Here is a 26,300-nt window from a genome sequence, read left to right on the forward strand (position 1 = left end):
TAAACTAAAAATAATTTTTTTAAATAATTAAACAGAAACAATTTTAATTTATGTGCGCATTTCGCTGTTTGAATTTGAATACTAAATTAAAATATTTTTGAAATGACACCTAGAAAGTCTTACTTTTGAATTTCCTAATTTTTTGCGTATCTTATCGTATCACACAAGTGCACAATTTGTTCAAGAATTAAAACTTTTCTGTAAGCTAGGTGTAGAATTTAAAATAAATTGCGAATATTATTAAAGTTTATGTTACAATTATTGTTATTATCTACACTTATTAAATATAATACATGTATAATGTTTGAGTAGAAACACCAATTTTTAACTCCATGCTGACCCGAGCATATCCGTAGACCAACTGTAAAAGAAGGGGCCAATGCAGAATAAATTTGAAATGGCGTTGGCCATATCAGGGTGGGCAATTATCACCCCCACTGACATCTTGGGGTGTGCACTCCCTATCAATCCTTCAATCCTTTTGCATAACTACCACTAATGTCGAGTGAGCACGCATAAAATGTTAATTTGTATAGATATTAGAGAGCACCCATATGCTGCAACCTCAGAAGATCACAACGACACTCGCTGTCGAGGTAGAATCGGATTGAAATGCGTGCAGGTTTAGCGGCAGGGAATACCACCAGCTCAACGTTGTTCGTTACATTTAACATGTTTTAGGTTCATCAACTATTTTAAATAATTCAATTTTAATTTTTTTTCCGAAAGTTCATTAAGTAGTAGTGATTAAGCAGGCCAAATCATTTCCGATCGCCGAACTCTATTAAAAGCTTATGTAGTGGTCAAACTTATGTTATTCAACAAAAATTTGCTCAAAAAGTGATGAGACAAAATGAAGATGCTCAAAGTACACATATTAGAGGCGACTGTTGAAACAGATTTAACTGATTTTTAATTTTCTATTATTACCATTTATACCAGTTTAAGATGCATATGTAATGAATTCTAATTTTTTTTTAGTTTGTAGCATTATTTTTTCTTTATTTGTTTTCTATTAAATTTCATAGGAGCACGGCTAGCAGCTTTCTCCGAGTTAAAAAGTAGTTGCGTTGGAACGCACTAAATAATTTTCTGTAATATTCCAGTACTCGCACTTGGCCGAGTTGATTTTGACTCACCACCGTACCTGCATGGTTGGATGCGTCTGTGTCAAGGATGAATAAGCCCTCCGGGGTGGGGAACGTTAGAACAAGTGGCGACGTAATTGACTTTTCGCGTGTCGAAGGTATCGTGAAACGTTTGTGGTCACACGAAGGAGCGTTTAACTTCTGTTAGCTCATGTAGTGTGCGAGAAATGGCGATGGGTTGCCAGTGGCCACTCTATCGTGAAGTACCAACAAGCGTCATGCATGATGGTCAAGATGTTGCCAGCTCTTGGAATGGGGTAAGTGCTTTGCGGTTACGAAGTTCAAAAGTCTATAATCAACACTGAACCATGTGGAACCGTCCATGGGATGCAGGGCACTGGTAATGTTTGAGGTGTCCACCTAGGCACTACCGAGTAAAACCTTGGGAAACAACTGAGATTGAGCTCCACGGTTAAGTAGAGCAACAGGTAGCAGCTCCTCGGTCGTGAATTGGACCGTTAAGTGAATGTCGTTATATGGCATGATACTAGTGGGCGCAGTTGAATAAAGTAAATTACGCTGCTCTGTAGATGGGACATACAGCGTCAGATTTCCCCACGGCAGCCGTAGTTAAAGATCTTTCAAATCAACGGTGGCCTTATAATACAGAAAGATGTCTATACCAAACAGGTTTTCACTGACAGATTTCTGGCAATGAAAAGTTTGGTGTTGACTCGAGCGGTGGAAACAAATTGCTTGTTTAGGTCCCGGTCGTTTAAAAAAGAATCGGCGGCCGCAGTGTCGATGATGAGTCGTGTGTTGCGTTTCTGTAAGAATATCTATGCGTAAGTGTTGGCAACCAACGGCACTATAGGTGTCTGGCATTGGCTGCTTCCCGCTATCGTCATCACCCACGGCGTCTCCTATTGTCTCCACCTTTGAAATGGTTGATGTCGTATTTCCGGACTTATGTTCAGCGAAGAACCTGCCTAATATGGAGGCTATGTGATGTATGTTCGGTTTCGGCGGAAGTCCTTTTTCTGGTTCAGAGTTGGAGGCGTCACGGATGGAAACTGCTGGGGTTGGGACTGGCGCCGTTAGTACTCGGTTTCATCGGAAGGCGGTTCCGGAATCAGCTTTAAGCAACCCGCCGGTCTACATGCTGTGCAGGTGAACCATGTTGCTGCAAGCTCGGTTTCCCGAGCGCTTGTTGGGCGCTTTCTTTGAAATGCGCCTCCATCTGGAGTAACACTCCGTCCTGCGGAGGGGCGTCAAAGATGTTCCGCTCGGATTTAGTCACCCAGGTAGGTGGTGTGTATGACTGAGGGGCCACCTCTGTGGCAGTACAATGGGTGCTGAACCCCTGTTAGGAAACGGAGAGTGCGAGCAGCTGCTCACTAGGGCTTTGGGGGTTAACCGCCCCGCGAGGCTAACGGGAATTAGTTTCCAGCAGATGATTCAATGAGGATCTCGGGTTTGTCGAGTTATTCCTTCGCGATCCAAGGGTTCCTGTCCTTGGTGAGCCAAGGAGATGACCGGCGACATCAATGGTCATAACTGTGGCAGCGGTTCGTCGTCGGCACTGGGCCTCAATGCGGCCCGTCATGTCGAGGGCGTCCGAGAATGATCGCGGGTTGCTACTGAAGATAGGGACCTGATATCCTGTCTCTCGGATTCCGTCGATAGGTCCCGTCATGGCAGGTAATTCGCCGAGCACGGCTCTGACCAGGCGTTCCAGCTCCTCTAAAGAATCTCGTGGTCCCTGCATTAATTTACGGTATGCGTGCTGAGGGTGAAGTACTCGTAAGGGCGCTGTACAAGCTAAGTGTGGCGGCTGGTAGGGTTGGCCATCTATCTTCCTGCACTTCTTTCCTTCGGTGCTGCTATTCTTCGGCCATGTCGTCGAGTAGGCGTTGAAATACCGGCTAGGGACGTGCGCCATTGCAGGTATGAGGCCATTCTGAATCCGACACTTCCAGAGAAATCCCAGAATCCCAGAAAGTCGCCGGTTAGACGCCGTGCATGGCCGTTAGACCGCGGTTCAGTGTCCGTTGGAACACTCGAGGGGAGTGATTTGGAGGTATGTTGTGTTTTCCACTAGACCTGGTGTGCCGACGAAATGTCGAACTTGGTTCGCGCCCTCGTTGTCGCGGACCATATTACCTCCTATTTATAATCTTGATCATGATCAATAGCCGAGCCAATCTGGACGTGTCCGTCTGTCCGTATAAACGTCGAGTTCCTGAGTTAACTATAGAAGTTAGAAGGTTAAGAGTTTGTTCACCCATTTTGCCACGGCCACTCTAACGCCCACAAATCGCCCAAAATTGTCACGCACAAACTTTTGAAAAATGTTAGTTAGTCATGTAAATTTCTATCAAATTTCAAAAAATATGTTGACACTCCCACTCTAACGTCCTAAAGCCGACCAAAACTGGCACGCCCACATTTTTGGAAAAATTGTTGAATAAGTTTTCGTAATATTATTAGTCGCTTTAATTTTTTATCGAACTGCAAAAAAAAAAATTTTTCCACGCCCATTCTAACGCCTTTAACCTCCCAAAATTGCCACGCCCACAAATTTGCGAAATGTTTTGATATTTCTTCATAATTTTATTAGTAGGGTAATTTTAATTTATTCTCATTTTATTCCCCAATATCTATCGATATCCCAGAAAAATAATGAAATTTCGCGTTCGCATTCATACTAGCAGAGTAATGGGTATCTGATAGTAATCGAACTCGACTATAGCATTCTCTCTTCTTTATAATCTTTTCGAACGAAATGTCAGTGTCAACAGCATAAATGACGATACTGATTGTGTGACTTGTATAGGTCCGAAAAAATACGCAGAGAAGCCCTAAGCTTGAATGGATTTTAACATAGAGAAATGGCCGTATTGTAGCACTGTAAACTGGGGGTCCTGTACAAAGCTCTGAGCAATTTCCAAGAGATGGACATTTTTTTCTGTTGATTTTATGTATATCACTATTCCACCTATATTATAATCTATTAAATAACAATAGAATAATTTTGTTTTTTTATATAAAGTAAAAGTCAGAATAATAGACTAGACTAGATTTACTCGTGTGTTATTGCAGATAAAGAATGTACATATTAAGACGAAAATCTACGAGAAGTATACACTCTGCACAGTTTGGATTAATAGGGAATAAGCTATGTCTTAAATACTTACTTGTATGTTCAGTTCTAAATTTTTCCACTGGCAAAACCTAGTAAATTTATCGCTAGAAAATAGAATGACAAATAGATTAATTATAATTTTATAAATAAAAAAATATTATGAGCTAGGATATTTCACTATATGCCAAAATGCATAAGAAGTTCGCAATTAAAAGCGTTTATTTTACATAATGCCCACGGACTTAAGACATATTGTGACCGCTCTACAGTATCGATAATAAAAAATGGCGAAAGAGTTGCTTTCCTTTTTTACAGTCCTATTTCTTCGATTGTTTCTTTATAGAACTGAAATCTCCCGGTACGAAATATGTACGGTTAGCTTAGTAAATTTAAAGCAAGAAGTCCTAGACCACTCTGCTTCTTATTCTCGATAGCTATCCCGCGTTTATGTTATAGGCCACTGTTTTACCTTTTGTTAGGTCTAGAGTTTAGTCAGCTTTATACCTTAACTTCCTCCCAAGTGCAACGCAGACAAACCGACTCTCACCCACACGTATAAAATATGTTTCTCATTTTATTATTTGTCTTAAGTCACGTAGACGCCAGCAATCCCTAAAGATAAAAAATTTGAAGACAGTTAAACTGTGCCGCACCTCAACCGTGCAGAAATATGTGCGTTAGCTAAGCTTCCCTCTCTAAAGTGCCCTCTACTACTCTCGCACCTACACCTTTGACTTAGCGTTCCGCTGTTCGCTCTACATATAAGTAGTCGCTCATTATTATTCGCAATGATAGTCATTATTCATAATAATATCAAAACCCGGGAAAGATCGCAGGATTCCTTCATGTTACAGACCAATAAGTTTATTATCATGCCTTTCCAAACTGTTCGAAAAATGCCTTCTATCCCAGTCGATTATTTTGCTTTCAACGAAAATCATGGAACATGGAAAGCGATCTAACAGAGTAACATCAGAAATTCGTACAGCCTTCGAGAATAGTGAATATTGCTGCGCGAAATTCGATGTTTATTAAGCCTTTGACTGCGTCTGGCTCAAAGGTCTCAATCATAAAATTAAACAAGACAAAATGCTACAGTCGAGTTCCCCGAGTTCTTATTTGTCGTGATGCTGATTGTCCCGAATTGGCTAGTCGGTTTATATTCTCTGTTCCAAGCAGATTCCCTAATCTTAAATCATTGTCGACCTAACAACGAGTTGCCTGACCCCTATAGCGGATCATGTTTTAACTAAAATAGACTTTATACTATTATCTGTAATCTCGACTCTCTGCCGCTCTTTAAAAAACAATTCCAACTTTTTTTAACTCATAATTAGATCATACTAATATTTATATTTATTTTATCATTTCTATACACTTTTCTATATCGCGTCTATCTTCTCGCGAATCGATTTGTGCGATACACGGCAACGCCCCTCGGACGGTTTGGCGAGAGGTGTCCGTGGACTCGTGCGTAAATTGATTTTTGCCTATGTTTTGACTGCGATTTTTTATTTTCTCAGAAGCAAATTCAATTGTTCAGCTTACAATGTCGAGCGCCGCCTAACAAGTGGGCCGGGTCTCGCAACCACCAGAAATTGTTATTTGTAAACATGCCAATTTTGGAGACGCAGTAAAACTTTACAGCTTCTTCTTCGTTAGCTAAGCTCCTCTTAACCTTGGACTCTCGCGCTTGCACATTTGGCTTAGCGTTCTGTTCGCTCTGCAATTATCTCGCTCATATCACTCGCTTTCGTGCCCTTTGCATATACGCATCAATGCAGACCCCGAACCCGACGTGATTTGTGCATAAACAATATATAGTGCAAATCATACAAAGCTGTTTACAACTTTAACTTTAATTAATTCGCTGTTGCTGCTGAGTGCTTTGTTGAACAACACATTGTGTCTGCAATATTAAAGGCAGTGAACATTAAAAGTAACTCCGTTGGTTACGGAATATATAGCATAGCATAGCATATACATGAGGTTGAGCTGAGGAGCTGATCGATGAGCTTCAGCATTCATTTAAAACATTTAAAAGAATTCTATAGTCGAGTTTCCCGACTTTCAGGTACCCGTTACCCAGCTAGTGTGAATGCGAACGCGAAATTTCATAATTTTTCTGGAATATCGTTAAATATAGAGATGTGGTGCGGTTTGTGGGCGTTAGAGTGGGTGTGGCAACATGGGTATTTGTTTCTAGAATCTGTATGCTGAATTTCAAGCTTGTATAGTTCCTGAGATATCGACGTAATCGAATATAAATTTTGTTTAAAGTTATTATTTTATATAATTATAATAGAATTTATTTATGGCATAAGCAATATGTAAGTGACTCCAGTTAACTCCTCCCTTACTAAGATGAAGGATGTCCTCAGTCCTTTCATCCTGGTGATCGGTGCTTTGTTAACGTTGGCGTTGGTGGTCTTGTAGTTTCGTCATAATGTGCACGTTGGATAGAGTAGTTGGTGGCAGAGAGCTCAATGTATTTTGGAGATTGAATTGTCCATTTGTTCTCTCCGGTTGCCGCAATCGGATATGTCGTCTGTGCCAGTAAGATTTAAGAGCTTTCTTTAACGCTTTGCTTAAATTATTATAGAATACAATATATATAAGCTGCAAGTACGTTGGCAGTTAATAATAGTGATAATATATAATAATGTCCAACGCTCGTTGATTAAATTGTTGTTTTATTATGATTTTAAAATAGGACGAAGAAGGCCATTAATAACACTTATTCTGAGTTATTGTTCTGTAAGCTATGCTTTATAATTGTAATGTCTATTGCTGTTTTGCTGCTTAATTTTTGGGTCAAAAGATTCCTGTTGCTTGAATTTAAAGTTTTAGAAATCCTTAGAGACGGTCGTTCAAGATTCACTCTTAGGCTGTACCAAAGAAGTTGTTGATTCCCTATATTGTAGTGAAAGTTTGCAGTAGTTGCCTAAATTTAATAATTGTTTAGGTAAATAAACTTTTTTGAAAATTGACACTACTAAAATATAATTGACAGACTTAAACAAAGAAAATAATAATCCTAACGTAAATTATCTTAACGAACACCCTCCTATTTATTAAGACACTTGCCGTTTGTTTTGCTTTGCAAAGACAGGTTCCTGGAAAGTTCTGTCACATCTTGATTTATTATTTCTTAATTGTATTTCTTGTGCTCTGTCAATTTATTCTGAGATTTCCTCTGCAAGTTCTGGGGGCATTGTATGAATTAAGTCGATCGGCTTTTTATTAGTGACTGAATTTACGGTTTTGTTGTATTCCACGGTTGCTCAAATCATGAGATTTACCGTATCAACTATGACTTTTTCTAGTTTTAGGCATCGTGCTGTTTCTATGTGCTGTAGAACCTTCTCACCTGTCTATTTGAGGGTGGTGAATTTTCCAATTGAACATTGAACTGATTTGATAAGAGTGACCTGATTGACTCAGATGGCTCATTGTCATTATTTGTCAATATCCACAACATCCCTTGTTCGTAATCACTTTCATCTGACTCTTCTAGATCTTCTTGTGCTAAATGGTTCACTCTTTGATGTTTCGGTCCTTTAAACCTGGCAGTGCCACTATTTGGTCTTTTTGTTATATATTCATAGTCAATTTGCCTGAACAGGCCTTGGGTTATGGTATTGTTGCTGTCGAGTTGGCCAAACATTTTGAAGTTGGGGTAAGTTACACTGGTTCAAAATTTATGCTTGCCTAAGTTGGTTTGATCGAATGGTTTGCATAGATACGTCAGTATCAAACAGCTGAGTCGCTGCCTGAACTGGTATTTGACCTGTTTGTCTGTCAAAAATGGGCACAAACTGGCGGTGCTAGAGCAAAGGCTGTTGGTAAGTCCTTGGCTTCTTTGGCAGACAGGATATCACTCAATGACTTCTTTTGCCTCTTGCTCGATTAGGTAGATGTGCCTTTTGTCAGCGTATGTAAAGTCAAGGCGATTAATTATTGCCTTAAAATTCAACGGTGTGCTGAACGAAGCTAGCACGTTGTTTGCTGAGTTTTTAATATTGTTTCGGATAATACCAAGTGCTTGATACTATTTTGAACTCCCCTTGTATGCTTTTCTCTACGACACATATGTTTCGCTTTCGCCCTCAAAGTCTGTCAGCGACTTTACTATTTCTGCAGATTCATTACACACTATACCTGGTATAATTTCAGAATCTGTGTAAGTTTCAACTTCTTTGGTGTTCACTGTAAAAATTTCCTATACGCTCTTTAATAGCGCATAATTCTTTGCCAAATACTTCTTTTTGACTTGCAAGCGCCCCTACAACGGCATTTTCTACTAAAGCTTTCAGTTGATTTGCTGATAACTCCATTTTACTAGTTTTGCTTTCTGATTTCGCGTTTTTTCGCTTGCGGTTTCTAATTGTCTAGTTCCTTATAATATTCTAGATGATGATTCTAGATAATATCAACAATTTATTTTATTTTTTAATAATTAATCAAGGGGCGTTGTACTTACAATTTGTGTGATGTTTTCCATTATCTAGTGTTTTTTATTATTTTTTATAGTATTCTCCTCTTGACTAGGTCTGCTCCAGCTTTTGTGTTCCTCCTTTTCATATTTCGCCAATTTCGGTTAAAGTTTGAGACAATATTTATTTGTGTAAGTTTACAAATTATAAAATAATTTATGCGGTCTAAACTTAATGAAGCGAATTCGTATGTTTGTGCGTGGCGATGACCGACGCTTCTAATCTCCAAATATCGGCAACTGGTTATAAATTAGATCTCTTAAGATTACACTGCGTTCTTCAGAAAAGCTTAGCCGATACTTTTACAGTAAGGCGGGCATAAGCAATATGTAAGTGACTCCAGTGTTGTGTTTTTGTACAGTTGTCCGAATCGAAAAAAATATGGCAACTAATGTGGTCTCCTTACAAAATAAATGCCGCCTGTTATGTAACATGCACACTAAATGCGCTGATTTGAGCGGGCGAACAAGTAATGACCTAGCTAAGGGCCCCAATTTAAAAAACCGTTGTAATGGCTGGAAAGGACTAGAGATAGTTTTCGAGGATCTGATGATCTCCTCTCCGGGATATATTCGCAGATTAATAATCTTAAGCTATTAGAAGAATTTCCAAAGCGCAAGAAAGCCGCTGGTGGTAGGTTGCCTAAGGGGAACGCCACACAGCGACTCCATAGCAGATCAGCTGTCAATCAAAAGATTCGAATTAATCTGATCAATCCGTTGTGGAGGGAGTCCAGCTTGGAATTCTCAACCAGTGATTCCAAATGACCAATTTAACCACCACAAAGGAATACTGAGTCCGGGCTACCGGCACAAGTGGGGCCTTCAGAAATAAAATCTGCAGTGTTTAAACCCCTCACGGTGGTTTCAATTAAAAAAAAAAATATTTTGTTTCTCTCTTTCTCTAATCAAACATCAGCTGATACAAACATCTTATATACAAGATATAACAAAATCTGATGTGAACGCTGCTATAGTTTCGATGTCTTCATTTCATTTATTTTCATTTATTTTCATTTATTTGACCCCTCCGTTCAAATACTCGCCCCCGAATGCTATGTGTATGTATGTGTAAGTGAGCTAGATGTACATTCTTATTGCTAAATGCTAGCTTATAAGTAAGAGCTAGATGACAATATAATTCATATTTCTACCTAAAACTATGCAAATACATGGTACAGTGGGTCTTTGAGTTACCTATCATAACTCCGCCGTCCTGACTAACTGATACCCTTATCACGGTTTTAATTGCTTCTTTGTAGTTCTATAATGTTTTTGTATTCTTTTCTACATATTTACATACTTTATTTGTTTTTTATTATTAGTGCTCAATTGTGTGATCGTTTCTAATGTTTAATATTTTGAATTCTCTAGACACCTTGGTACGGGTTACGTACGTCTCTTAACAAGAGAGTCGTTTCTCAATACTTTTGCAATCACGTATGGACCTTTACATTTTGGAATCCATTTTCTAGATGATATGCTGTGCTGTCGAAATTCTTTACCATTTTGTCTCTCATTTTGTATTCAGATGGCTTTCTGGCGATCTAATCATATTGTATTTTGTTTGTTATACGTTTGAGCTTTTTTTGATTTTTTCTGCTTCGCTTCTACTTTTTCCCAAATTTCTACATTTTTTAATATTAACTTATTCTTTTAGCTTCTCTTTAAATTCGTCTAGTATTTTTCCCCTTTGCTTTAAACCAAAATCACTTTGGAGTTTGCTTGATACTGCGGTGTTGTGTATTATTTAATTCGTGCTCAACTTTATACCTGAGTCGACTGGGCCGTAATGATCGATGTGTCTTAGTTTAAACGGTTTGCTACCTTTCGGAATGCAGTGCAGAAATATCTTCCTACCCGTTTTAGCGGATTTTTATGGCTGTGGCTTTTTATATGGCTGTTAATCAGCTAGTGACAGTGAAAGCTTAAAGGTAGAACATGTTCTGGATTACCAGTAGAACTTAGAAAAAATCGTATATATACTGCGAGTCACCAGGCGTAGCGCTTCCTGAGCAAAAATTTTTGAAAAAAAAATATATTATTCACTTCCCAGACGAATGTGTGAAGTTCGTGGAATCAAAGGAGGTTTATTAAAACTTTTTATTATTAGAATTGTTAAACTTTTAGGGGAAAAGAATTTCACACATCAAAATTTTTTTTTCAGCGGGCGCTATCCTGGTAACGCGCAGTGTAATTCAAAAATAAGATCAACATTTTTCATATGTGAAAGTTTTGGATAGCTTATTCTAAAGACGTGAATTGCGTTCACGTGAGAAAATTTGATGTTTTTCGAGGACACGGTGATGCTGGCCAACGACATCAACATCAATCTGGAGAAGCTCATGGAAAGCATAATAAAATGAATTGCAGCAATAGCGCTGCGTAACCAGGCTCGCATATTTTTGCGGGCTTTCTCGGAAACCAAAGAGGGAGCCGGATTTTTCTATGCCTGTGGGACGTTTGGACACTTCGTCGGACAGTGCCCGCAGTGTAAGAGCGCCCATATCAACAAGTATGTAAGACATGTTAAGATTTTTACTCACAAATAGCTATATAAATTCAAGTTCAACATTTTTTAAAAGTGAAAGCGTGGCAGTTCAGGGCGGTTTTAGGACGTTAGAGTGGAAGTGGCAAACAATTATTTTGAACATCAATAGAATTTTACATGACATCAAAAATTGCCCAGACTTTTGAAAATATTTTTTTTATTTTATTAATATACCCGTTACTCGTAGAGTTTTTACTACCTGTTGGTATACTAGATTCGTTGAAATGTATAACGGGTAGAAGGAAGGGTTACCGAACATACAAAGTGTTTATATTATTGATCAGGATCAATAGCCGAGTCGATCTAAACATGACCGTCTGTCAGTATGAACGTCTCGATCTCAGGAACTATAAAAGCTAGGAGGTAGAGATTAAGCAAACATATTCCAGAGACATAGACGCAGCGCAATATTGTTGACCCATGTTCTAACGCCCAAAACCCGCCCAGAACTCCCACGCCCACACTTTTGAAAAATGGTTTTATATTATCTTATATTTTTTTCCATATCTATCGAGTACCAAAGTGACCATCACCGCCGACAACATTGGTGAGGGACATACCAGTGTTGGAATAGAGACAGCTGGCAGTGATGAATAACTCCAGAGTGCAACCGTAAACAAACTTCTTGAATCTTCGCTTGCCTTGTCAGTCACAATGGATTACGAAGACAGCGTATTTGCGCTTAATTGGGTCACCTAGCTTCACAACATTGGCAAGATCAGCTGTATGAGTAGCTATCCATGCCATTTGTAAAAATGTCCAAAGGAGAGCTAAGGATTCTGCATTGACACCCACTTATGAAGAAACTGTTAGAGAAATTTTTAACATTGATTGTAGAGGTTGAATGAATTTCATGTGAGCAAAAAGATAACCAAGCCTTAAACTGTCAATTAAATAAGATTAAATGCAATTGTAGAAATGTAGAAAAGCCTGTCGAACAATTAGTCAAGTGTTAAATAAAGCAAGAGAGAATGCTATAGTCGAGTTCCCCGACTATCAGATCCCCGTTACTCAGCTAGTGTGACGGCGAATGACCGATATCGATAGATATTGGGGAATAAAATGAGAAAAGTGCGGGCGTGACCGGTTTGGCTACTATAGGGCGTGGAAAAATAAAGTTTGGCAAATAGATAGAAATTTAAGCTACTAATAAAATTATGAAAAAATATTCAACACTTTTTAAAAAATGTGGTCGTGGTAGATTTCGGCGGCTTTAGGGCGTTATAGTGGGCGTAGCAAATCGATAGCAATTTACAAGACTAATAAGATCAAGTCAGTTTTAGGCGGTTTTAGGGCGCTCGAGTGGGGGTGGCATAAATTTGTTCTTGGCAAATCGATAGAAATTTGTAAGACTAATAAAAATTAGAAAAAATATTAAAATAACACATTTATCAAAAGTTTTGTGCGGTTTGTGGGCGTGGCGACATGGGTCAACTAACATGCGCTACGTTTTTGTTTTTTTTTTTTTTTTTTTCTCTAGAAGCTGTACGCTGAATCTCAACCTTATAGCTTGTATAGTTCCTGAGAGCTCAAAGTTCATACGGACAGACACACATAGCTAGATCGACTCGGTTATTGATCCTGATCAAGAATTTATATAGTCGGATACGCATCTTTCTGCCTGTTCTATGTCTGTGCGAACTTAAAATAATAATCTGTTTTTCCGTTTCTCAACTTGAATAACTTTTGTTCGTTTTTCTCCAACAGTTTTTTAATTTCTTGAATTTCTTGAATACTATCTACTAACAAATCAGGTTCGATTTGCCAAATTCAATAGGGAAGTCGATATGGCCAGGAACTATAAAAGCTAGAAGGTTAAACATACATGTTCTAAACAAGGGCGTCGCCAGTCCATCAGCCATAAGGGGGGTGTGTGTGCAGATAGTAGAATTCATCTTCCAACACTGGAAACTATTAGTGGGAGCACCTAGCAAACATCTTATGTATGGGGAGCAGATCGATAGAAGTGGAAGCAGATTGACTAAGAGAATAAGAACAGTACATAGTGTAAATAAACAACGGGAAGTTACGTGATAAGCAGCAAATTATGAAATTTCTTGAACATTCCTTTTAGGTCCAGGGGGGCGGAGGGGAGCTGCTGCAGCCATGGCGACGCAATGGCGACGCCCTTGATTTTAAAGACATATACGGAGCGCAAGCTTGTTGACCAATGTTGCCAAGCTCACTGTAATGCCTACAAACCGACCAAAAGGCTACGCCCACATATTGCAAAAAGTTTTGAATTTTTTTCTATATTTTTATTAGTTTTAAAAATTCATATGGCAACGAACTTTTAGCCACGCCCACTCTAAGACCCAAAACCGCCACGCTCACACTTTTGAAAAATGTTTTCATATTTTTTGATAGGTTTATTCGTCTTTTTAATTTCTATCGATATGATAAAAATCTTTTTGCGACACCCACTCTAACGCGCACAAATCGCCAAAACTCTCGCTTTTCTAATGGCTGACTACGTGTTCTCACTCCCATACCCCGTATTAACTTGCGTTCTCACTTGCTGATCTCTTGGTGGAAGGGCCGCAAGTTGTATCGTTCGTAAGGTCAAACCGAAACTATTCACAGAACCACCTTTTCCTTTCAGTATCTTCTGACCACCTCGTACTCGTCTGTGTCTTCGCAAAGTGTATCTCTGCCTCGCTCTGCTCCGCCACTTGCGGCACTTGTGGCCACTTGCCACACTGCTCCAAAAAATCAATTCGTCGTTGCTTTTGGTTAAAAGTGAGGTCGCGCGGCACCCACTTTGCACAGAGCAACACGCGAAATTAATTTTTATTAATTTTTCACACTTACAAAAATAGCTTCCCTCACCGACAGCTGACAATTCATACAAGTACCTTTTAAAGGGTTGTGACTAACTAAAAACCATATGGATTTAATTCTAGTATAGCCATATATATGTCAGGACGGGAACTTATAAATTGACCTAATCCCTATTTACATTATTATTCATAGTTTATTATACAGTTGATCCTATGATAGGAGAAGATTCTAATGCGGCCTTATAATTTTCAATCTTTCCTTTTCTGGAATTGTTGGGTTATGTTATATTAATGCGGTTGTATTACTTTTAACGTCTTCTTCACATACCTTGTTTAGTAGTCTAACAAAATTAGTTTGTTATAATTTACTTTATGTATGCAAAAGCTTATTGATAATTATAAAAATTATCTTATAAACAATGAAGATTATTTGTTTGCTTACCTGTACGCAGTTTACTATGTTATATGTTAAACCTCTATTCAATTCCAAAGACCCATTAATCATTATCATCTTTATTGTTTCCGCAATTTTACTAAGTTCTTCAAGAATTAAAACATTTAAATAATTTGGTGTATATTTGAACTACAATTTGCCCTATAATTAGAGTGATACAAATATACTATGAAACAAAATGGATGAGGCAATAATGGCCAGCACTGCGAATTACCAAGTGGCGCCAAAAATGACGCGTACCTTTACGGTGTCTAGGTATAGTTCGAGTCAGTCAGAAACTGAAAGAAGAAGGCTGTTCAAAATGTCACCGAGCAAACGCAAGGCCACTATCCGAAAGACACAGGAGGTTGAAATGCTTGAGCCTGGCCTTCTGACTCCCAAATATACTTGTCTAATCATCTTTACATTGCCGTCCCACTCTCGTATTTGTCCGCGCAGCGTTCTACAAACAATAACGATAGAATGTAGTGAGTTATTCTATATCGTGTGCATATCCTTTACGCACAGACAGATACTACCCCTCCCCACTCTTACCAGCGACCTGAATAATTTGGGCAGAAACTTTGGTTGTCCGACACGCTTTAAACGAATTAAGAAGGCGACTACATGGCGCGTGCCAAGCAGAAATGTCATTATATTTGAATGATCTGCGACATATTTGGTATGGTTGTAGATGTTTCCTTTATTGAGTTACACTTTACATCTCTGGAGGGTGTAAAATTAGGTTACTTTAAAAATGAAAATAGGTTTAAGTAAAAAAAATTATGTATAATTATAATATTATATTATAATATATATAATTATATTATTATTATAGATTATGTATTGAATAAACGTTTTGTTTGTAGCAATTTCGACAGATAATGTTTTACTTGTTTTACATGAATAATTTGCACAAGAGGTAAACAATAGAGAGCGCGCGAGAGGGGAGAGATCAGATGGTCATGCAGCTTCTCTGCATAGATAACAAAAGGTGAAATGCCATAGAAACTAATTGTGTCTCCAATGTTGGCAATAAACAAAAATATTAATGTAGGAACTGCTGGCGTCAGCAAGATGTATGATGTTAAATCATTTGGTTTTAAAACTCACCTTTCTAAAAATTTTTTAAATGGCTTTCCTTTAAGTTGTGTAAATATTTCTTCCAAGTATGGCTGAAAAAAATCATATAAACAAACATTTTTATATATGAAAAAGCATACCGTTTGCAAACAAGTGAAACAGCTACTCAACTCTTCCAAGTAAAGCAATTAAAAAAAAATTTTGTAAATAAATTTAAATATAAATAAGAGAGAATGCTATAGTTGAATTCCATGACTATCAGATAGATCCGATCTAATAATTTTTCTGGTATATCTATAGATATTAAGGAATAAAATAAGAAAAAATGTAAACAAATTTTAAAAGTGTGGGCGTGACCGTTTTGGACGCTTTGTGAATGAAAGGATGGGGGTTTCCACAGTGTTTTTGGTATACCGATATAAATTGGCAAGACAAACAAAATATCGAAAAAAAATCTAGAATGGGCGTGGTAGTTTAGGAAGGTTTAAGGGCGTTAGAGTAGGGATGGCAAAAAGTTTTTTGGCAAATCGATAAAAAAAATTATGAACATTTTTCAAAAGCGTGGCCGTTGCAGATTTGGCGGTTTTAGGGCGTAAGAGTGGGCGTTTCAAAGATTTATTTTTATTAAATCGATAAAAATTTATCTTTGCAAGATAAAGATATGAAAAAATATCAAACGATTTTTAAAAAGCGTGGGCGTTGAAGTTCTATGCGGTTAGTGGGCGTGGCAACATTGGCCAACAAACTTGCGCTGCGACTATGTCTCTAGAATCTGTATGCTTAATCTCAACCTTCTGGGCCTCCTGTTGTAAGCACGTTCACCTTCGAGGCTAGTATGAGATTCGCAAGCGCATGTACTCTATTTTTGCACCGTCCCGCTCCACAAAGCCAGTGGGCACATTCCAGTCACACGCGACTATGAATTTAGAGCGGTGAATTTCCAAAATGACATCGAATTCGTCAAAAGTACATATGAATCACGGGGACAGTATACCGCTCCAAAATTAATAGGACCGAGTGCTGTTTCAATAGCTGCCAAAGATAGTTGCACCTTGTCAGTGTTAGTGGCTATTGGTGTAATAGGAAGTTGGAAAATGGAAGACCTGATGAGAATCACAGCCCCTCCTTTCGCGTTGCCAGCTCTCGGATTTTTGGCAGTATAAGCATCGCAACTTAATAATTTGGATGCTTCCGTCCCTGAGCAATGTGACTCGCTGATAAGCAGGACATCTATATCGTGTTGCCGCATAAAACATTCTAGTTTGTGAAGCTTCTTGGATACGCCTTGGAACTGGCGGAGAGATTTGATGCTCTCATTAAGCGACTGCAGAATTGCTTCAATGTTGTTGCTGGCAATTGTAGAGTGTTGGAGTAAGTTCCTTGATGTCCTTTGCCGGCTTGGAGCGTTGAAGGTACGCCTGGTGCTTGGTGTAGCCTAAGTAATTGGCAGGGTGTTGTTCACCACAGTTGTAACATGTGCACAGCCCTCTGGTCGGTGACACACCTTGGCAGCATGCTTTCCAGCGCATTTCACACATATGTGTGCCTTGCGACAATGTTTGGCTGTGTGGCTAAACTGCGGACAACAATGTCATTGTACTACATCAGTCCGCTTACGGAGTGGCTCAACTATCACTGTTATTCGACACAGTGTCTTGACTTCAAGGAAAAATATGATGGCAGGCTTAGCTGTGGGCGTGCCTGGCTCGCTACGCTCTAATGGCGTGTGGGCATTTAGCACGTAGGGCCTCATGATCCCACACATCGATGCACTAGCATGGACCTTGCTCACATCAGTCAACCTCGTCATTACACCTATTGGTGGCATAGGTTGCGCATTGTCGGTAGTACCGAGCTTCTCAGCAGATATAGCAGCTTGGCGGCTGCTGGGCATTACAAAGCTCGCTTTGAAGATGTTTGCGCTGCATGCTTTTTGGCAGCTAAATTTCCCAATTAAAACTTAGCATTGGGAAACGTTATAAAATTAATTTGTTGTCAAATTACGCTTAGAATAGCGACAACAACAAAGGTATTTGGCTGCGAAAAGTTCGCCAAACAACTATAGAAACGAAAAGTGAGTACGTATAAATGACCGACGCTGCTGACTTTACCGACAAGGAGTCATTACTCAATGACCTTGCGGATGCAATAGTCATAGTTCGCAACGGTGCAGGAAGACTTACGACTACAAATTCTGGCACTGAAAAAACCGTGTTCCATATATTTTTGGGGTCGATGAAAGGAGTGAAGTCATTTTAGCAGAACACAACAGGGCCCACCGGTCGGCCCAAGAAAATATGAAACAGGTTCTCATAGAGTACTACTTCCTAAAAATATCCAAACTGGCCAATGAAATTGTCAAGAACTGCAAAGCATGCGCGAGAGCTAAATATGATAGGCATCCGAAGAAACAAGAGATTGGCGAGTCACCGATTCTTTCTCATGTAGGAGAAATGCTACACATAGACATTTTCTCAACGGATAAAAAATATTTTCTCACTTGCATTGACAAGTTTTCGAAATTCGCCGTCGTACAGCATGTGCCGTCAAGAAAAATTGAGGATATGAACCCGGCCATGTTACAGGTCATGAATTCTTTCCCAAAGGCCAAGGTAATTTACTGCGACAACGAGCAATCGTTAAAATCGTACACGATCACGGCCATGCTAGACAACCATTTTGGCGTCAGCATCACGAATGCGGCACCCCTTCAGTGTCTCAAACGGGCAAGTGGAACGTTTTCACAGAACTCTACTAGAGCTCGCCAGGTGACTGAAAATTGACAAGGGCATAAGTGATACTGTGGAGATAATCTTGTTAGCCACTACCAGGTATAATAAATCAATCCATTCGGTAATTGATAAGAGGCCAGTCGACGCAATACAAGAATCCACGGACGACACACAAGAACGGATTGTTGACAAAATTAAGAGTGCACAAGACGCGCTAAGGTCTAGAGAGAATGCATCTCGACAAAACAGAATCTTCGAAATGGGCGAAAAGGTTTTGGTCAAAACTAATAAAAGGCTTGGCAATAAACTCACTCCCTTGCGTGAGGAAAAACCTGGGGACCACGGTCCTCATAGAAGGAGGGGTGGTCCACAAAGACAACTTAAAATGACTCTCTCGCTTAATTTTAAGCTTTTTATTATTACTAGCCGTTTGGCAAACTTCCATTTAATAGACATTAAGTACGTTGCCAAAGGCACGATGTTTTAGGTTTTAGGATAAAATGAATTGGTGATGGAATAAACCTCAGCGAACAAGAAAAAGCAACTAAAAAATAAATTTCCACAGTCGCAGAATTTTCATCCTCCTCTCACGGTGATTGGTGTCAGGGCACATCACTAACTATTCACAAGCAAGGTACATCCCCATCATAAATGGAGAGATCCTGGTGTGGGAGAAACTCGCGTACGTGACCCACTCGGCAAATCTTTCGGAATACATGCTCGTAATAGAAGAAACAAGCAGCATGAACGAGATGTTTCCACAGTCTCACATGGGGAAGTTGCTAGAAGTGGACACCTCGCACCTTCGGGACACGCTGGATTCGTTAAGAGTCCACCACATAATCGCAAGAAGTTTAGATTTTCTGGGCTCAATGCTAAAGGTAGTAGCGGGGGCAGTTGACACATTCAAACAATAGGCAAATCAAAATTAATACTATACTATACTATACTATACTACAATTAACAAGCACTGTAAATCAAATCTTACAAACACAAATACAAAAATTGACACCAGCCATTTATATAAGACACTGTTGGCTAGGAATAGAATACTAATGATGAAGTTACAAAACTTAATGTTGGCTGTATCACTGGCGAAAAAGAATATTGTCAGTCCAAATATCCTAGATCATGTAGACTTAAAATCAGTTTGGCTGAAAGAACCCATCGCATCGTCTGTAAAAATACTACAATCCTCTAACATAATACACTTCATTATGAAATTCCCCAAAATAAAATTATCTTGTAAGAAGGTCACTATTTTCCCGGACACTTGCAAAGAGGTTATGCTGCGAATAACCGACAACATGGTAGCAAAGTGTGGAGAAGAAGTCCATACAATCAAAAACTGCACCCCAACACCAGGGGCTACCTCTTGTTAACTATCAACGGAAAGCTCATGCGCCAGGGAACTACACGCAGGCGTTCTAGCGCATTGCGAGTCACAACCAAGCGACCTACACCTGTTTACCTGCGTGGATGAGGGAATCATCATCATCAATGACCGGCCAGCCAGGGTCACGGTGGACAACGGAACAGAAGTCTATCAACGTGGCACACATCTCATCACCTTCGCGTCGTGATAAATGACACCACTTTTATAAATCACGACAAGGACCAAATACGAGCTCCAGGGGTAGCTAGTTCTCCATCATTGAATATCACCGCCAACAGAGATATTCTGGGTTTCCCCTATCTTCACCAGCTGAGTGAACGTAACTTGGAGTTCATCAAAGAGTTCGGGAGATAAATTGATACCAATCATTCACATCGCATAATATTTATCGCAGCATCGATTTGTTGTGCATTGATTTGTATTGGCATCACCGTTCTACGGTTCATCGGAGCGCGGAGATCTGCAATCCAATTAAACGGGATGATCGCCGAATTAGGACCAGCCGAGAACGGCCGTAATCTTGAAGCGGGAGTAGTTAACACAAGCCAACGAACTAGAACAGTTGGCTCAGTGTATGAAACATAATATCAAAGTGCTGACCCAGCATTGGGCCGGAAACCCGTGTGCAGCCGGCAAACACAGCATATTTGCGTGGCCGCTGCGAGTCTTTGTTAGCTTTAATAATCATTTTAAGTTTCAGTTTGAATTTGCATTTACCAGAAAAGAGATCGGGAGCTCGTCAACTCCGACTAAGCGTCGTAAAACATATTTTTATTAATTACTCTGCCAAACCACAAGGCTGGCAGTTAAAAGAGGAAAGTTCCTCTCAACGTAAATAATAATCTTCTGCTCCCCGGAGCAGCCACCGAAGGAAGCCCTTCCCCTCTGGAGAATTCCTGACGATAACAGTATCTCAAGGCGGTCCGATAAATCTTTAAATAAGATTTACACAACTTGAGGCATGTCATCCTGGCCAACGCATTGGGGGAAGATTCTCGTTCTTTACCAGCAACAAATCATTTATGCCAGGAGGTCGTCTTGGACAGAATCTTTGAAGTTTATTGCATTTTGTTTATAACCTCAGAAATTGAGTGCCACCTGAAGTTAAATCATCTATGTAGAAATCCTAGCAAAGCAGACCCATTAGGATAGAACCTTCATCTCGAGCAAGCTGGTGCATTGCCCACACTGACAAGAAGGAAGCCTTCTTGGTTCCATATGTGACTGTGTCCATCTTGAACCCAATAACTCCTCCTTAGGAGAGTCTATCCGCACGATGCATTGGTAATAATTATCTGGATCTGCATCTGCATATGATCGAAATCTTATTAAAATGTCAAACAGCTTAGATTGTATGACAGGACAGGTCCTGCGCTTCATTAAATCCGTCAAACACCATGCGATGCTTAGTCGTTGTATTATCCAACTTCTAAAACAATAAAACAATGAGAAAATACATGCACGAAAACATATTCGCAGAGTTAAAGGAATAAAGGCCGATTATTGTTTTCTGATGCGATGCTGCCGCTCTAGTTAGCTCTCCAGATTTAAAAATCTACGGTGAGCTTGCGCGTAAAATTTGCCTAAACTTGTTACCAGAAACCACCCAACCAAGAAGAGTTTTTTGAAGAAGTGGTAGTCCAGGAACGATATTGATCTGTCCGACGCAAAACAATTCATAGAACATGCATGCTCCAATCATCAAGACTATATTCTGAGGCTTGCTGAAGGCATGATCGGCTAACCGAGTGTTGGCTGAAATATTCTAGTCTTCTATGTTCAAGGCGATGCTGGGTAGCTGTTGTGCTGGGGTAATGAGCGTGGTGATAGATGTTTGAGATTGTAAGCAAATATCGACTGTAAATCCATTAGTTAGCACACTTGCCTCGCCGAGACAAGAAAAAATGGGACTAAACGAGTCGCAAACGAGCTGCTCAAAACGGGAAGTCACCAGATGCAACTGAATCAAGGGTACGAATAACACAAGTGTTAACCATTAGAGAACTGTTAGCCATAAAATTACTTTGACGAGGGTATTTTATCCATAGAAATTGTGTTCTCCCAGCAAGTTTGTGTACCAACATTCAATCTGTGCAGCAGCATGTATATGGTGAGGCAATCTGAAATTTCTTGAGTCGTTACTAAGTTTTCCAAGGTTCTAAGGTATTGCAGCTTTTCAATGTAGGATAACTCAGGGTCCATGTCTATAGTTGTACATGAAATCCGCATACTCCGTGTATCCGTGTTTTAATTTGGTCAATCAGATGCAAGCGCAAATCTAAATAAATCAAATTGACTGTACCAATTTTATCCACCGTTCACTGGCTAAGGTTATTTCCGATCAAAATAATCCATCATCAACATCTGAAAGAGACATGTTTTATTGTAAAACTACGTCTCCGCTTTACAATTTCTAGTTATTCGGACGCAAACTTTTTCGACAGACTGTATATTTAAGCACTAAAAATGTGACAATTAAACGCTTGTCTGTATGTTTGTCCTCAGTTATGCGCGGTCAAACAGTGAAGAGAAGAGGCAATGTGCTCGCAAATATGGATCAATCAGGATCTGTCTGTCTGTCCGTCCGTCCGTCCGCATTAACGTCCAGATCTCAGGAACTATAAAAGCTAGAAGGTTGAGTTTCAGCATACAGATTCTAGAGACTAGGACGCAGCGCAAGTTTGTTGTTGTTGTGTTGCCACGTTCACTCTAACACCCACAAACCGCACAAAACTATCACTCCCACACTTATGAACAACGTGTTGTTTTTGTTTTTTTTTTACATTTTAATTAGTCTTGTAAATTTTTTTAAATTTTTAAAAAAAATAACTTTTTGCCACGCCCTAAAGCCGCCTAAAACTGACACGCCCACATTTTTAAAAAATTGTTGATTTTTTCTTTCGTAATATTAATAGTCGCTTAAATATCTATCGACTTGCAAACATTTTGATACGCCCATTCTAACACCTTAAAACCGCCCAAAACTGCCACGGCCACACTTTTGCAAAATGTTTTGATATTTCTTCATAATTTGATTAGTAGTGTAATTTTCTATCGACTTGCCAAAAAACATTTTGCCACGCCCACTCTAACGACCTAATGCCGCCGAAACCGGTTACACCCACACTTTTAAATAATTTTTAAATTTATTGATCTGATTGCACCGAATCTTGTTAGGCAGCCTATCACCAGCGGCTTTTTTGCGCTTTAGAGATTTCTCTAATAGCTTAAGGCTAATAAACGGCATAAACGATTTCATAGCTAGGGCATCACTTGTTCGGCCGCTAAAAAGGGCGAACTTAGTGTGCACCATTTTATCACATAGCCAACAAGACATTTTTGGCTGATCAGCTGGGATGCCGTAGGGATAAATTTTGTCTCCAATGTTGGCAATAAAAATAAACACACATTAAGTTACTGCTGGCGGCTACGAAACCAGGAATCTAGTATCTGACAACATTGGACCTTAAATCGGCAATGATATTAGGTTTATAAAAGGCTTTTCCGCAATTGCCAGACATCTAACAGAGATTTAAAAAAGAAGAAAATGGAAAAGTCAGCCCAAATCGATCGAGAAAAATAAAAATTGAATTATTGCCAATCCAATTTGGAAGACTACAAAATGCTAGCATCAGAGGACGTAGTTTTACCGTACTCCGATTTAAACAAACCATTTGATCTAACAACGAACAAATCCGAACATGGCTTAGATTCTGTGTTGTCGCATAAAAATTGCGCAATAACTTGGATCTCCACAACAATCCGACTAAAAACTAAAAACATTTCGCCACCAATGAGCGGTAATTTTAAGCCACTTGGTACTTGTAATATTGCCACCATTCATAGCAAAGATTCTCTGGCGTACACTACAGAGTCTGTAGATAAGCCTGTTAATTGTTGCTATAATTAAATAATTGAGGAAGCAGACTTCTCATCTAGACAAATCTTTATCTATTTCAACGAAAAAACGAGACATAGTCTGACACTAGTAGGTGATGTCGTTGACACTATCCATTGTGATACAGATTCCTTGTAATAGATATTTCCGAAAACACACATTTTATTCTAAGGCTCTATGGCAAAATACAGCCGTTAGCCTGCAAAAAAATAATAGGCCAAACGACAATACCCTGTTACTCATTCTCATACTCATTACTCCGAGGCTATCAAATCCATTTTACTGAACATTTATAGCACTAACATTGCTACTGCACAGAGGGCAGCAGAAGATGGGTAAGAGACGATTAGGCTAGGATCAGATGAAACAACAAAACTGAGTACGGAAGGTGCAGGACAACGGAAGGAGGCTGGAGAAGGCGCAATTGCAGCAAAGACCCGCGTGTGTGGCGGGATTGTGGTGAACACCCGATAGACGGTTTAAGTGTGTTTGCGTAAGCAGAGAGTCACACTGCACAGAGACGGAATTTTATTTTGGGGAATTTGATAATGAAGTGTATTATGTTAGAGGATTGTAGTATTTTTACAGACGATGCGATGGGTTCTTTCAGCCAAACTGATTTTAAGTCTACATGATCTAGGATATTTGGACTGACAATATTCTTTTCCGCCAGTGATACAGCCAACATTAAGTTTTGTAACTTCATCATTAGTATTATATTCCTAGCCAACAGTGTCTTATATAAATGGCCGGTGTCAATTTTTGTATTTGTGTTTGTAAGATTTGATTTACAGTGCTTGTTAATTGTAGTATAGTATAGTATAGTATTAATTTTGATTTGCCTATTGTTTGACTGTGTCAACTGCCCCCGCTACTACCTTTAGCATTGAGCCCAGAAAATCTAAACTTCTTGCGATTATGTGGTGGACTCTTAACGAATCCAGCGTGTCCCGAAGGTGCGAGGTGTCCACTTCTAGCAACTTCCCCATGTGAGACTGTGGAAACATCTCGTTCATGCTGCTTGTTTCTTCTATTACGAGCATGTATTCCGAAAGATTTGCCGAGTGGGTCACGTACGCGAGTTTCTCCCACACCAGGATCTCTCCATTTATGATGGGGATGTACCTTGCTTGTGAATAGTTAGTGATGTGCCCTGACACCAATCACCGTGAGAGGAGGATGAAAATTCTGCGACTGTGGAAATTTATTTTTTAGTTGCTTTTTCTTGTTCGCTGAGGTTTATTCCATCACCAATTCATTTTATCCTAAAACCTAAAACATCGTGCCTTTGGCAACGTACTTAATGTCTATTAAATGGAAGTTTGCCAAACGGCTAGTAATAATAAAAAGCTTAAAATTAAGCGAGAGAGTCATTTTAAGTTGTCTTTGTGGACCACCCCTCCTTCTATGAGGACCGTGGTCCCCAGGTTTTTCCTCACGCAAGGGAGTGAGTTTATTGCCAAGCCTTTTATTAGTTTTGACCAAAACCTTTTCGCCCATTTCGAAGATTCTGTTTTGTCGAGATGCATTCTCTCTAGACCTTAGCGCGTCTTGTGCACTCTTAATTTTGTCAACAATCCGTTCTTGTGTGTCGTCCGTGGATTCTTGTATTGCGTCGACTGGCCTCTTATCAATTACCGAATGGATTGATTTATTATACCTGGTAGTGGCTAACAAGATTATCTCCACAGTATCACTTATGCCCTTGTCAATTTTCAGTCACCTGGCGAGCTCTAGTAGAGTTCTGTGAAAACGTTCCACTTGCCCGTTTGAGACACTGAAGGGGTGCCGCATTCGTGATGCTGACGCCAAAATGGTTGTCTAGCATGGCCGTGATCGTGTACGATTTTAACGATTGCTCGTTGTCGCAGTAAATTACCTTGGCCTTTGGGAAAGAATTCATGACCTGTAACATGGCCGGGTTCATATCCTCAATTTTTCTTGACGGCACATGCTGTACGACGGCGAATTTCGAAAACTTGTCAATGCAAGTGAGAAAATATTTTTTATCCGTTGAGAAAATGTCTATGTGTAGCATTTCTCCTACATGAGAAAGAATCGGTGACTCGCCAATCTCTTGTTTCTTCGGATGCCTATCATATTTAGCTCTCGCGCATGCTTTGCAGTTCTTGACAATTTCATTGGCCAGTTTGGATTTTTTTAGGAAGTAGTACTCTATGAGAACCTGTTTCATATTTTCTTGGGCCGACCGGTGGGCCCTGTTGTGTTCTGCTAAAATGACTTCACTCCTTTCATCGACCCCAAAAATATATGGAACACGGTTTTTTCAGTGCCAGAATTTGTAGTCGTAAGTCTTCCTGCACCGTTGCTAACTATGACTATTGCATCCGCAAGGTCATTGAGTAATGACTCCTTGTCGGTGAAGTCAGCAGCGTCGGTCATTTATACGTACTCACTTTTCGTTTCTATAGTTGTTGGCGAACTTTTTCGCAGCCAAATACCTTTGTTGTTGTCGCCGCTATTCTAAGCGTAATTTGACAACAAATTCATTTTATAACGTTTCCCAATGCTAAGTTTTAATTGGGAAATTTAGCTGCCAAAAAGCATGCAGCGCAAACATCTTCAAAGCGAGCTTTGTAATGGAAAATTTCAATCAGTCCAGCAGCCGCCAAGCTGCTATATCTGCTGAGAAGCTCGGTACTACCGACAATGCGCAACCTATGCCACCAATAGGTGTA

The 26,300-nt window shown here is 39.6% G+C and overlaps 1 protein-coding gene across 2 annotated transcripts in view; it reads right to left on the minus strand.

Moving 5' to 3' along the window:
* Positions 1-26,300, minus strand: part of LOC6620153 (G protein-coupled receptor kinase 1) — a 129,910-nt gene that overhangs the window by 85,876 nt on the left and 17,734 nt on the right. For both annotated transcript variants that reach the window (XM_002044321.2, XM_032722153.1), the window contains 2 exons: positions 15,606-15,667; positions 4,286-4,337 (listed from right to left, as the gene is read on the minus strand). In XM_002044321.2, coding sequence (XP_002044357.2) covers positions 4,286-4,337; positions 15,606-15,667 — 114 coding nt within the window. The remainder of the gene's footprint in view (positions 1-4,285; positions 4,338-15,605; positions 15,668-26,300) is intronic.

Source organism: Drosophila sechellia, chromosome 3R, assembly GCF_004382195.2.
Source record: "Drosophila sechellia strain sech25 chromosome 3R, ASM438219v1, whole genome shotgun sequence".
NCBI classification, from domain to species: Eukaryota; Metazoa; Arthropoda; class Insecta; order Diptera; family Drosophilidae; genus Drosophila; species Drosophila sechellia.